We start from the raw sequence: 13,742 nt of genomic DNA on the forward strand, positions 1-13,742 counted from the left end.
TCCCTCCGCGTACCCCAGAGGACCCCACTGTAGCTCCTCGCCCCACCCCCCAGTCTGGCCTCCAGTGGCTTCCTCTCTGGAGAATTCTGGCTGGTTGGTGGCATAAGTGAACCCGCCTTCTCCACCTGTTCTTGCCCCAGCGTTCCCACAGGGACCCACCCAGATTTCAAGGACGGACCCGGGATGGGAAAATGCAAGGGGTGGCGCGGGGCCTGCAAGCAGCTTCAGCCTCCCCAGCTCCCCGGGAACTCCTGTGGCAGCGGGACTCTCCTCCCGCAGAAGAAGCTTGAGCGAGCACTAGCCTCGACCCGCTGGCAAAGGCCAGGAGCAAGCAGGACGGAAACCTTCTGTCCCCTCCCAGGTGTGCTCTGGGCCCGCTTCTCCAAGGAAGACAGTGTCTAAAAATGTGCCCGGCAGAGAAACGTCCCAAATGGCATTTACCACCCAAGCTGCTTCTTCCAGGAGCCTCTCCTATTTACTGGGATCGGGAGAGAAAACGCCACGTTTCAGGTGGGGCTTCCTCAAGCTCTGGGAGCCGGCCCCCTGTTTCCACGTCAGTGGAGGGGCTGTCCCCAGATTTTACCAGCTGGGCCCTCAGCGGCAAGAGGGGAAACACATCCCCTTGGTGGGCTCCAGCCCTGGGACCTGACAGGAGCCTGGGCCTCTGGAAGAACATCCAGGAACGCAATTCTCCGCTCCTCCTCCTCCCGCCACTGACCACAGGACGGGTCACATTTACTTACTGTCTGCTGCCTGGGAAGAATGACCTTGATCTTCTGCTTTACACTTTCTATGGAAAGCCCTGGACTTACGGTCAGGAAGGGAAAGGGAGTAAGAACCCAGGAGAGCAGATGACAGCTCGTCACTGGAACAGTGTGAAGAGTGGCTGGAGAGACAGAGGTGAAGGGGGTCGGCCAGGGGACACGGGGTCGAGGACAAGGAGGAGAGCTCGGGAAACCCCACGGCTGGACCCTCCAGGAAGGCCTGCTCTGAAACGCCCTGACAGGAGGAGAGCACCTGGAGGAAGGGGGTCCTGCTGACTGGCTGCTCCATGGGCTCCGGTCTTCACTCGAGACGAGGCAGACCATGGAGCGCAGCGGCTCCCCCATCCCCACGTGGAATGGCGACCCGGCCCCCATCACTGCAGTGCGTACTTCTGCTTGGATAACACGTGCCAGAGCCATGTTTAAGGGCAGGAGAGGGGGATAGTGGGTCTAAAATGTAAATCCCTTACGTGGACCTACCCCTGGAGAGCCCCCTTGCTTCTCGCTGGGCCATCCAGCCTTCTCCCCCACATATTTATTCTGAAATAGAGAGTTAGTTACTTGTTCCCCAAAATGATTCACAACAACACGCCCTCAAACAGCGAGCTTCTCTGGCCCACCAGAAACGGGTCTGCTTCTGGAAGTTCCCATCATGCCTCGATTTCTCAGGAGTACTGGGCACATCAGTGGCATGCCTCTGCAAGGTGGCCTTCCCTCCTGACCTGCTCCGTGTCCCCCGGGGAAGCTGCGGTCCGCTCTCACCTGAGCAGAGGAAGTGCCAGGCCCCGGTGCGAGAACCACCGCGGGCCAGACCGACGGAAGCTCCCAGAACGCAATTCCCACGTCTGTTCAACTGTCCCTCAAACTTTCCTTGCTTTTCACGTCTTAAAAAGCCTCTGAGAGGGACCGAGGGAACAAGGGGCCTGGGCAACAGACTGGGAAGACGCTGCCCGAACCCCCCAAAACACTGCCTTTCCAACACGCACTTACAAGAGAGAACAGAAAAAAGGAGCCCGTGAGGAGCACGTCTGCAGTGCCCTTTAAAGCGTATTTCGGGAAACAAGCGTCTCACAGGCCCGACTAAATGTCTGGTCTGCAGGAAGGACGGGCACACAGCCTTCTCAGATGCGTGCGGCCTGCAGATACCACACCGGGGAAGGGGCCCTCTGAGGACCCCCGCACCCCATCCCACTATGCCCTCGTGCTCGATGCTCCCGAGGACTCGGGGCGGCGTGCTAACAGACGCGGGGCCTGGACGCCCGGATGGGCCACACCGCTGGCCACGGGCCCACCAACACCCAGCCGGGTCAGTGTCTGCCTCTGGAACAAGCTCGTGCTTTCTCTTGTCCAGACATCCCTAGGTCCCCACCCGCGGAGGGGCACGCAGTCTGCTGGGGACGCAATGCTTGCACCGCGGCTCCCGAATACGGACGGGAACGGGGAGACCCCCGCGCCGAGACGGGGACGGTACTGCGGCCTCACCTCTGGAGTGTTCTTCTTGAACTCGCGGCTCTGCTCGATAAGTCGCTTTCTGGACTGCTCGCTTTCATCTTGCCGGTTCGCCAGTACTGTTGCGGTGGCATCGAGTTCCCTCTGCGGAGACACGAAAAGGGAGGACAAGATCGTCATTGCGCTGCGAACCAGAGGAGACCACATCTGCCTTTGGCAGAACCCAGGAGGGGCCCCCTGTGGCTATGGGGAGTCTCGGCTCCCGGGCAGAGGGGGGCTGGGGGTGGCGCTGGGGAGGAAGTGGATACTGAGGCAGTTCCCCTCCAGTCCATGCTCTGGTCCCAGAAAACCCGACTGGCTCAGCTCGGTGTGCCCTGTTTCCATGCACACGAACACCTACTTCCAGGACAGAACGCGCCGAAACGTTTTTCTCCACTAAACTGAGTCAGGCCAATGCCCAGATGCCATCCTACCGGGGGTGGCTCGTCTCTGTTCCTAACAAGTGTTCTTTCTTGCCCCGTCTCTGGGCCCTGGCTCTTGTGCTTTACTCTGGGCTTCCCGGTGGGGCAATCTGTCTGTCTTCAACCGCGTGGGCTGGGATCTTTGGTGGCGCACCACGTCCAAGACTATCCGAATTAACCTGCTACTCACTTTCAGGGGGACCTTTAAGAGCCCATTTCTAAGAATCGTGATTTGCAGGATGTGGTCAACTCTGAAAATGAGGCACCTGGAAACGACAGTTTTCCTCCAACTGTTTTCCTCGCACGGACACCCTGAGAGCTGCCAAGAGCAGGTCCCCTTCAGGGGACCTCTGTCCACACGACAAAATGATACTCAAAGCAGAGACAACCTGTGCCCTGGCCTAGGGAATTCTGGGAGAAGCTGTCAGCAGGACCGGTTTCAAACAAGGCTGTGGCAGATGGGCCCAGAGTGGTGTCCTGGCTGACAGCAGGGGCACAAGGACACGCCGCCGTAGCCACCGAAAGTCTGCTTTTCTCACTGAGTGGCCTTCGTGACTAAAGACACACACCAGCATATTCTGCTTAGGATCCAGTGCGGCTGCTCCAAGTGGCTTCTCCATGGTACGGCCCCTCCCCCGAGGTCCGGCAGAGCAAGGACCCAATGGCAGACCGAAAGGCGAGGGCAATCAGAGACAAAGATCCGTCCTCAGACGCCCAGGAAGCATGTGCCTCTCCCCCTCCACACACCCTCCACCAACCCCACCAAGTCCCACCTGCTTCACTTCTGGGCGGAAATAACCCCAGTAGGTCTGTAGGGCCTCCTGGTGGGCACTCCACTTGTACCCGCCAGGGTGGGCCACTGCCAGACGAGACGACAGGGCGCTGGAGCCAACATCCAGCGTGCTGTCGACTGGGGAATGGCAGACAGTTTTATGGGGGGGGGGTGTGCATACACCCCCCCACCACCACGCTCTCCCCTTTCGTGTTTCTGGCATTACAGCAAATCTTGGGCAAACAAGTCCAAAAGAATAACATGGGCTAGGATTCAAGAACAGATGTCAAAGCTACTGCAGAAAAGAGGGAAACACTGCACATTTTGATAGACCACATTTGAAACACATCCCAGTCGAGTGAAGGCAGAAAAAAAAGAGCAACCGAAACCCATGTGGCGCTGCGGGGACGGAGACGGAGAAGAGGGAGCAATCGCAGATAAGCAGAAGGCTTCTCAAAAATATAAACAATCTGGTTAGGAGGAGGACTTCGGCGGCTATATTTAAGCGGCAGTAGCAGAAGTTATAAAAGGAGGCTTCAAGAAGTGGGGAGCAACGCCAATATTGAAATATGACAGAAAAAGTAGAGTTGATGTTTGGTTCCCATTGCCCGCAGATGCAGAAAACGTGGAGAAAAACAAAGAGCTCGGGACCGCTTTCAAGGAGGACCCTCCTTCCTGGGAGGGGGTGTCACCCAGTCTGCTGGAACCACTAGACACTGGGGACACAGAGGTGACCGTGCGGCCCGGCCCTGACCCCTGCTCCCGACACCGTCCTATCCAGGGGGACCAGCGTGGGGACGGTGGGGGCAGTGCCGCAGGAGACATGGAAGAGCCCTGGGGTCCCCACATGTGCCTCTCCCTGGAGTCCAGCCCAGCCCAGTGCCAAGGAGCCTCACGGGTACATCTGTCAGAAAGGCCGACTCAGAAGGGCTGAGCCCAGGATAGGTCGCTTGGTGGAAGACAGCAAACCCACCTTCGTCGTGGAGCCACAGGGCCAGTGCGCCAGAGTGACCTGCTGCTGGCAGTTGGGGACCCACCACAGGCCCGCCACAATCCCTTCCCCACGCGTGCAGACATATGTACGTCCACATGAGAAACCAACGGGGGGCCCCAAATTTAATACCACGCCACCACCCGCCACCGTGGAAACAGATTGGCACAGCAAGGAGAGGTTGTGCTTGCCCGGTAGGACTTAGGGCTCACAATCTTTGACCGGGTCCCTTGCAAAACCTCCCCCGAGTCCTTATGAAGGACACTGAGGCTTTCTAAGGCTGTTGGGACAACACAGAGAAGAGACAGCTATTAAACATAAGCCAAATACTGTTTTATTATCTACCCGGCCTGCCTATTCTCAAAGTGTCAAATGTAATGACACATTAACAAGGGAATTTAATGGGTTTAGGGGAGGTGGCAGTGGGGCCCTAAAATACAGAATCCTCAGTCCCTAAGTCACTTAAAAAAAAAAAAAAAAGAAAAGAGCATGGAGAGTCCCCACATCTGAAAAGCACTAAAACCTCACAAAGGGCCGGGGCGGGGAAGCAAAAACTGGGAACCAACTGCGGTATCCAACAGGAGCGCATCCACATATCCACTCAAGGACCATTTGGCAATGGTTTTTAAAAAAAAAAAAAAAAAGCTCCATGCACACTAGGAGATGGGATGATCTTCAAAACATATTTAAGCAAAAAGAGCAAAGTGCAAAACAATGCTTGTACTGTTTGATAAGGCACTCTATACATACCCTTGCATAAGCTCTGATTGTCTCCAGAAATATACAAAAGATACTTGTAACTGCTTGGCTCTGAGAAGGCTTTGGGTGGGGGTAGGGAGGGGAGAGATGGACATGACCTTCACCGGACGGCTGACCCTCAAAGAACACAGGTTTGACCTTTACGGGGCCTCTTAGGTAGGTGTGGATTTGTTATAACACAACACCTTAAATGTATTTTCTCTTCCTTATCGTTTCCTTAATAACGTTTTCTTTTCTTTTGCTTATTTTATTGCAGGAATACAGCATACGACACATGTGACACACAAAATACGAGTTAGTCGACTATTTAAGCTATGCTCAGGCTTCCACCCAACAGCAGGCTCTGAGTAGTTAAGTTTCAGGGGCGTCCAGAGTTATACGTGGATTTCTGACCATGCGGGGGGTTGGCGCCCCAATCCTCAATGTTCAGGGGTCAACTGTATCTTTTGACTATTTTAGCCGCATGCATGTATTACATAATTAGAAAACCTTTACTATATGTTAATTTCTTAAATGCCACTAATTTGAAAAAATACAGATTTACATACAGAAATATATTTTACATCATGCGTCCCATACACGCGGGTTCGTGGTCCCTCCTTGTCCACCTGCCCAGGAGCGGAGGCCTGGAATAAATGACCTCTTGACTCACTCTGGTAATTCAAAAAGGCAGGTCAGCCCGTCCTTTGACAAAACAACAGCTGTTTCTTGCACAACGCACTGCACACTGGCCAGTCTCGGGGCTTAGGAACAAGGAGGAGGTGGCCAGTTGCAGAAAATACCACTCACCCGGGCCAGGACTTTCCTGGGGAAGGGCAGAGGAGGGCGTCCCCTCGAAAAGATTTAGAAAGATTCTAAACATCCGACAGCCCAGGTCCAAAGGGACGGGGAGGTGGCAGGGCTGGCGGCAAACCCGTGGGCTCTGGGCACACAGGCACTTCCAACGAGGCCGAAAGAGGTGGAAATGATCCTGGGAAAGCGTCTTACATGGACAGGCACCTGGATGCAGAAACTGCAATTTTTGTTCCAAGTCACCGAGTGGCGACCAGCACCAGGAGGTGAAGAGGTCCAGAGCAAGACCAGTGGCTTTGGAGCCAAGGCTGTGTGTGCGCAGGCACAGTCCTTGCTGGGAGACGGGGTCTGTCTGCCACAGAGCTGTGGATGCCTGCAATCCTGCCAGCCTCACCGCTAAGAATTTCTGGGATGCTCTTCCTCTTTTTCGGACGGATCCTCCAAGGGCAAAGCTCCCAACGTTTTCACTTTCTCTCTGCCGGAACTCCGGCCTCTCAGCCAGTGTTAAAGATGTATTCACCACAAAAATTACAAAGTGCCACTAATTGCCTATTTAAAAGAAAATTTTCCCAAAGAAAACGAGTCTTCCTAACGTCACTGATCAGTCTGAAACTGCTCACCTTTGGAGTATGTACATCCCCTGTTTGTCTGTATTAAACCGGCGGGGACGGGGTACCCGCGGTGCTTCTCTGAGGCTCCCCTCCTAATGCTCCCAGGCCAGGCCCGCCTCGGCCCCCTGCTCCCTCTGGGCTTCTCTCCCAGCACCCCTGGGCTGGAGCAAGAAAAGTATTCTCTGGTTCTTATCTCTAACTTATCAGTCCTTATCTCCAAGGATTAGTTCATCTGGTGTTTCCTTCGGGCTCACCTGGCAAGCTGATCAAACAGCAAATCTTAAATATGAATTCAAAATGGCTTTCTCGGTGAAACCACGAAGACTCAAACAAAAAGGACAAGGCAACCCCAGTTTCTGCATGGGGTAGTCCCCGGAGCTTTTTCTGCTTCCTTTCCAGCAACAGGGTCAGGGGGACCAATGAAGCTGCTCTGGCTAGACAGGGCCCTAAGGAGCCCAAGCACCCACCGACCAGCCTCCTTCTGTCACGCCCCCTTGCCCAGACCCCAACACAGAACATCCGAAGACCCTTCAGACACTGGCCTCGGAGAAGCCTGGTTTGGAATCCAGGCTCCATCCCTGCTGTAACCTGTGTGGTTCTGGTCAAATGACGTTCCCTCTCTGGAGATAAAAATTAAGATAAACATGTTCAATTCGCGGCACGGGATGTGATCCATCAAGAGCACGTACTATCCTGTACTATCAGAGCCACACACTTGACCACGCACTTGACCTGGGTGGCCCAACTCAGTCTGCCACCCAAGACGGGGGCTCCAGGGATGTACGGATGAATCAGAAGCCGACTCCGACCTCCAGGTGCCCACGGTCCAGCCGAGGAACCAGGCAGGCACAGAAGAGCAACAAGACAGAAGGGACCAGGCCCAAGGAACCAAAACAGAGCAGAGGTTTGGAAGAGGAGAACATAACTTCCACCAAGAAAGCATTCCAAGTTTTCGTGAAAAATGCCCCCATCTCGGCCGGGGCCCGTGGGTGAGAGGGGCTAGGTCCCCATTACCCTCTTTCTCCCCCTCTCTCTCCTCCCCCGGGGCTCACCGAGTCCCTGGCACAGCCAATGGTAGGTGCTGTCAGAGACCAAGAACAGGGCTCAGAGGAACCAGGAGCCTGGTCAGCAACACCCTCCCCCGGGTGAGGGTGGGGGGCAGAGACCCAAGAGGAACAGGCCATCATGGAAATACATGGGTTCAGATAGAAACGTAAAGGCCATTTCCCCAAACATGTCCACCAACAGCGACCAAGACACCCACCGCGAGCGGACAGGAAGGTGTGCACACATTTCGTGTGCTCGCATATGCACGAGATGCCTCTGGAAGGCTCTATAGGTACAAGATGTGGGTGCCACCCTCCATCCTGGGAGGAGAATGGACAAGCAGGCCAGTGGCCAGCAGGGAGATCCTCTCACCTTCTCCCCTTCATACCTTTTGAATTCTGAGCACCTAACTGTAATGACGTCTGCTAAAAAGTACACCTTTATCTTTCCAAATCTCCCTACTTTTCCTTGTAATGGGATACAGGCTCTGATGGACGGATAAGGAAAAACTGACTGCCCCCCTTCCCAGAGCGCTGCTCCCTGCGGAGCTGCAGGAAGTGCATTTTGTTCTGTTGGTGGGTGTGTGCACTGACCAAGGGTGATATTTAAAGGAGAACCTTGCAGAACACCCAGAGTAAATGCTACAGCTTTTGCTTAATTTCAAGTTTAGATAGAAGACCAGGTCTGACCCATTTCCCAAGTGCCCTCTGCAGACACCTGGCCCTCATCCATCGCTTTCCCGCTCACGATCTTTGATTCAAAGCGAGTGCCACCAAAGTCTGAGTCCTGGCTCCAGTATTCTGTGATGGGATGCCACGGAGGGGCCAGCAGTGAGCACTCCCGCTCAACGAAGCCGCACTTGCCACAGAAGTGACACGGCCTTCAGTGGGGACCCTACCCACGGAGGGGCAGTGAAAGAACTGAACGGAGAAAAACAGCACAACTAAAGGCAGGAAGGCAGGGATCCTGGAGTCATACGGGCGGTCCAAGACTTAGGTGCTCAGCATTCCCCGGGGGGCACCGATGACCACAGAGCTGGGGGAGCTGTACGTGTGCTCAGGACACACTCACACCCTCCAGGAGAGGGAACACTGCCCAGATCTGAGCTTGTCACTCCCTGCTCAGAGCCTCCAGTGGCTTCCTAGGGGGCCTCAGATAAGACTGGCAGGGCACATGGGCCTTTCTCTGCTGTCTCCAGAGGGCCCGGACCCCTCCTTTCCCTTGGACCCTCAACACCAGCTGTTCCCTCTGCTTAGTGGCCTACCCCTGCTCCCCGCCATCAAACTGTCAGATCTCCAACTGAATACCACTATCCCAACCCCATCCCCTTCCACCCCACCCCGGAAGAGACTGTAAGGTGGGTGAGCCCAGCTCCCCAGACCATGTGTGCCTTGTGGCAGCAACCCTGGTTTGCAATTCCGCGTGTGCGTGCAAGTGTGCGAGGTCGGTGCGTCTCCCCGTGGGCTGTAAGCTCCAGCAGGGCCTGCCTTTTGCTTGCTACAGAATTCCCAGCACTTTATACGGTGCTGGGGTACATCACAGGCAGGCAGTCAATATTTGCCAAATGAAAGAATAAGCTTAAAAAAGAAGAAAGGGGGAAAAAAAAAAAAAGGAAGGCAAAATGTACCAGAAAGGGGACAAATTTAACAACTGCAAGGCCTCCAGTCAGAGAGAGACACGGCTGCAAGCACTGAGGCCCTGAATGGCAGAGAAGGTTCCGGAACAGTTCGGCAGACTGGGGGCTGAGGAGGAGGAGGAGGGGGTCAGGCTGACAAGAGGTCCTGGAGGAGACCCACATTCCCCTCTTGCTCAGCCTCCAAGGATCCTGGGTCGAGCCCGAGAATGGTACCATTTTATAAGAATTAGGATCATTTGCCCAAGAGGGACTCCTTCCTGATGGAGCCACCCTGGGGAGCTCTCCTAGCAGCAGCCCAGGAAGCCACTTTCATCAGCGCTCCGTCCGAAGAATGCGGAATGGGAAAACGGGTGGGAAACGTCCATCCCAAAGACAGTGCTTTGGGGTAAAATAGGAAGCAGCAAAGCAGACATGGGGTTCACTGTTGCGACTCTCCTGCTGCCTGTGAGTAGGGTTCCCAGAAGGAGAGCCCAGGAGGGGTCCTGGGGAGCGCGTGCTCTTCCCAAGGCAGGGAGTGGGCTCTCTGGGGGCAGCCCCGTGGAGCCCAGCTCCTAGCAGGGGCTCAGTAAACACTGGCCAAGGAGAGGCGAAACACACACCCGCCCTGTGACTCTCCTACTCAGGGAGCAGAGAGGTGGGCGTGTGGACAAGCAAGGGGACTGCCTTCAGTTCAGGTTTCTAGCTCGGGGCTGGGGCTGGGGGGGGGGGGGGGCGAGTCAGAAACAGCGTGCAGCCCCATGCAATGAACGCTGCTCCTCTTCTCCCAGCCTGGAGATCAGAGTCCCGGAGCAGGACACAACCTTCCGGCCAGATCCCCACACCCCAGTGGCCGTACTCCCAGTGTGGGTGTCCCACCACGAAGTGCGAGGGTCCTGCTCCCCGACATCCCTCAAGAAAGACAGGATCTCCGTGCACAGTGTGCACACGGACCGGCCGAGCGCTCTATCCTAAAGCAGGGACACTAATACACATCTCATGGGGCTGCCACATGGATTAAACAGGGTAAAATGCCCACTATGAGGACTACGGTCGGTTCTCTTCTCTCCCTATTCAAGCGGATCCAGCCTCGTGTAAAGACTGTTCCCTCGAGATCCTTTTACTCTGAAGACGGTACGGGTCGTCTGATACGTCCTCAGGACTTAACCAGTCTGGGACATCACCTAATATTATTAATTCCTGATCTAGGAAATCCAAATAAAACGATTTACTCCAGCACAGACGTACTGCCTGTCGCCGCCCCGTCTGAAGGCTACACCCCCGCCAGGGATGGGTCGCGGGGGAGCAAACAGTGGTGCGGGCAAGGTGCCTCGGTGTCAATGTTTAAACAGAATTTTCAATCAAGTGAATGCGTTACTGACTCAGAAAATAAAAAGTGAATAAAAACAAATATCCTGGCCTAAACAAAGATTATGAGTACAAGGTTCTCACACAAGCCCTTTTTGAGAAGTCCTCGGGATGGAGAAATTTCAACAGAGAACCAAGATTTTGTTTTTTGTTGTTTTTCACCCCGTTGCAAACCCACTATGCAAAGACAAAAATGCCAGATGTATCCAACAAGCATTGCGCTACATATAATACTTGCCAGACTCTCATTTAAACAGTGAGACATGAGAGACGGCGTCTCGATGATGCATAATGAAAGGGAGACGATCAAAGCACCGGTGCGGCAGAGAGGAGGCCCGTGTGGCTGGGGGGCTGTGGTGGGGAGACAGAAGGACACCTTTAACCCGAACGAGAGGGAGTCTGCTTTACGTACTGACCAAGCCAGAGAAAACTGCTGATACCTACCCAGTTCTGGGCTATAAAACTGTCTGTTTCCTAAGTAGCCTTCTTTACCGCTCTCTTTGGCTCTATTATACAAAATTAAAATCTGCCCGCCAGCCCCCACCTTATAGACACACATGGCCCCACACGGCAGGAGTGCTCCCCCCGCATCCTAGACTTCTCCGGAGAGCCCCAAGGTGCCTGCCTTCCTCCTCTCCTGGCCTCTCCACCTGTCCTTGCTGTCCAGTTCTCTCATTTGCTTGGGCTCACTACTGCTTTCTCCCCTGCGTCATTCTCGGTTTGCAGAGAGGGCCTCCTTGGCTAAACGCCTTGTCTTCTGCCTCCTCTGTGTTTCCCCAGGCCACAGGCTCCACGCCCGTCCCCCTGCAGGACCCGGGGACCGCTGCTGAGGTCCAACCTATTGGCACTGCCCCCCATCCTGTGGGGCTCGGGATGCACTTGAAAGTGAAGCAGCCACATGAGCTCTGCTCATCCCACATCACAGATGGGGAGACTGAGGCTGGGCAGGTTAAGTGACTTGCCTTTGCTAACAAACACCCAGGGAATATAGCTCCCTTGACTTTGGGACATCCGTCATCCTTCTTACACTTAGTACACATCAGGACATGTGTTTTAAAACCAAATGAGATGGGGAACCTGGGTGGCTCAGTCATTAACCACCTGCCTTTGGCTCAGGTTGTGATCCCAGAGTCCTCGGATCCAGCCCTGCATCGGGCTCCCTGTTCGGCAGGAAGCCTGCTTCTCCTTCTCCCACTCCCTCTGCTTGTGTTCCCTCATCTCTCTCTTTCTTTCTGTCAAATAAATAAAATCTTTAAAAAAATAAATAAAACCAAATGAGAACTTGTCACAATTTTAAAACACCCACAACAGTTGGATCCGGGGTGTCTGCGGTCTAGCTCTGGCTGCGGGACAGGAGATGGGTGGGTGTCAGAGAGAAAAGACATCTCGAACACCCACCACTGCATTCAGGATGCAGAGAGGCTGCCCTGTCAACCAAGTAATTGGGCCCCGGGACCAATTAACTGAAGGAGGGGGAGGACTGGGAACTGCACTAGCCCCAGCAGCCACTAGCCACGTGTGGCTACATCCACTGAAATTAGAGATTCCATTTCTCCACTGCAGTAGCCACGTTTCAAGGGTTAGTGGCAACTACACGATGACAGAGGTACACAGGTAAGCACCACTGCATCAATGCACTGCACTCTGCTGGTCTGGAATGACTCTCTAGGCTCTGGGGGGGGGGGGGGTGCTATTCGCTGCTACACGACTGACATTTAACAGACGGATGAAACGGACGAGTAGCCGGTGGGACCCGCCCAAAATACACCAACCACATAGGGGCCGGGGGTGGAGCTGAGAGCTGGATCTGGACCTGGAAGACCATCTCCATGGAAGCTGAGGTTCTCCGCGGTAAACCCGGCGCCACCCCTCCCCTATGCCTCAGCTTAATGCACCTAACTTTCTCCAGCAAACAGGAGGGAAGGTCATGGGCTAAAAATGAAGCAGGGACAGGAAAAACGTGCTCAAATCTCAAAAAATAATTAAGCCACTGCCAGAGGAATAGCTCTGATCTCATCTACGCTGGTAAACGTTTTCTTCCTAAAGTATTTGTTTCAGAAAATAAAGCCTTTAATTTGAATGCTTTAGGAGCCAAAATTTCTGTCTGTTGAAAATATTTGTTTCTATTGTTTGGCAGGAATCAATTTGTTAGGGCACCAGCCACTCTGGCAATGGTTCCCTTCCACTTCTCTGGGAAAATGCTTGGCGGCAAAGCCATCCACCACCCTGCAGCTCTCACTCGCTCACTCTCTCTCTCTCTCTCTCTCTCTCTCTCTCTGTTTGGGCTATCCCAGCCACAAACATCTGCTGGCACAGACACAGGCCGTGAAACAAGCCAACCAGCCAGTGCCTCGGCTGGGACAGAGCTGCTCTGAGGGTCGGTGGGAATATACAACTGGACTTGGTGGGCAATCAGCTGATTTTGATGATCAGAACCAGCGCCCATTTCACGTAATTATTTTTGTGAGTGGGAGAAGACCTGTCACCCAACTGCGGGTGATTTTTTCCACACAGCCCCATCTTTTATGGCACGCATGAGGTCTAGGAAGCAAGCAGCTGGAGAATTTCTGGGCAGCCAGGCTCCATCCTGCCTACGAATCGCCAGGTCACCAAGACACCCCAAGCCTCGGTCTGCTCATCTGTGAAACACACTACCGGCCCAGGCTCGCAGGGCTGCTGGAAAACCACGTGGCATGAAGGATAAGAAAATCTCTGGGAAGTCAAAACGGCTCCCCAAAAATGGCAGCTCTTACTTTCTTCTGCAAGGGTGAAGTATCCTCCAACGTCCTCACTTAAGCCTTTTTTGCTCGCTACGGGGGCGGGGGGGGGGGTGCGCTGGAGAGACAGATCATGAAAGTTAAAAGCTATCACAGTTATAGGTGAAGTGCTAATAACTTCATTTTGAAACTGTCAGGTTAGGTTTTTTTAAAATCACAGCTGTGGCTTGCACCAGAACTCTACCTGTAGCTGTGCTCCCTTCTCACATTTTAATTAGCAAATAAAACTCCGCAAAAGCTCTCAAAAAAAAAAAATTTTTTTTTTTTTTTAACCTGCAGTTTAGAGGGAAAAGTTTTTTAAAAAGACGCCCCAGCAGCTCCTGGGGAAAAGCAGACCCA

General features: G+C 54.0%; 1 protein-coding gene across 11 annotated transcripts in view; it reads right to left on the reverse strand.

The window, feature by feature from the left end:
* The window catches only part of CUX1 (cut like homeobox 1), a 352,264-nt gene that overhangs the window by 273,854 nt on the left and 64,668 nt on the right, over window positions 1-13,742 (reverse strand). For all 11 annotated transcript variants that reach the window (XM_032872502.1, XM_032872504.1, XM_032872503.1 and 8 more), the window contains exon 2: window positions 2,247-2,357. In XM_032872502.1, the coding sequence (XP_032728393.1) occupies window positions 2,247-2,357 (111 nt within the window). The remainder of the gene's footprint in view (window positions 1-2,246; window positions 2,358-13,742) is intronic.

Source organism: Lontra canadensis, unplaced genomic scaffold, assembly GCF_010015895.1.
Source record: "Lontra canadensis isolate GAN:19392208 unplaced genomic scaffold, GSC_riverotter_1.0 scaffold45, whole genome shotgun sequence".
NCBI lineage: Eukaryota > Metazoa > Chordata > Mammalia > Carnivora > Mustelidae > Lontra > Lontra canadensis.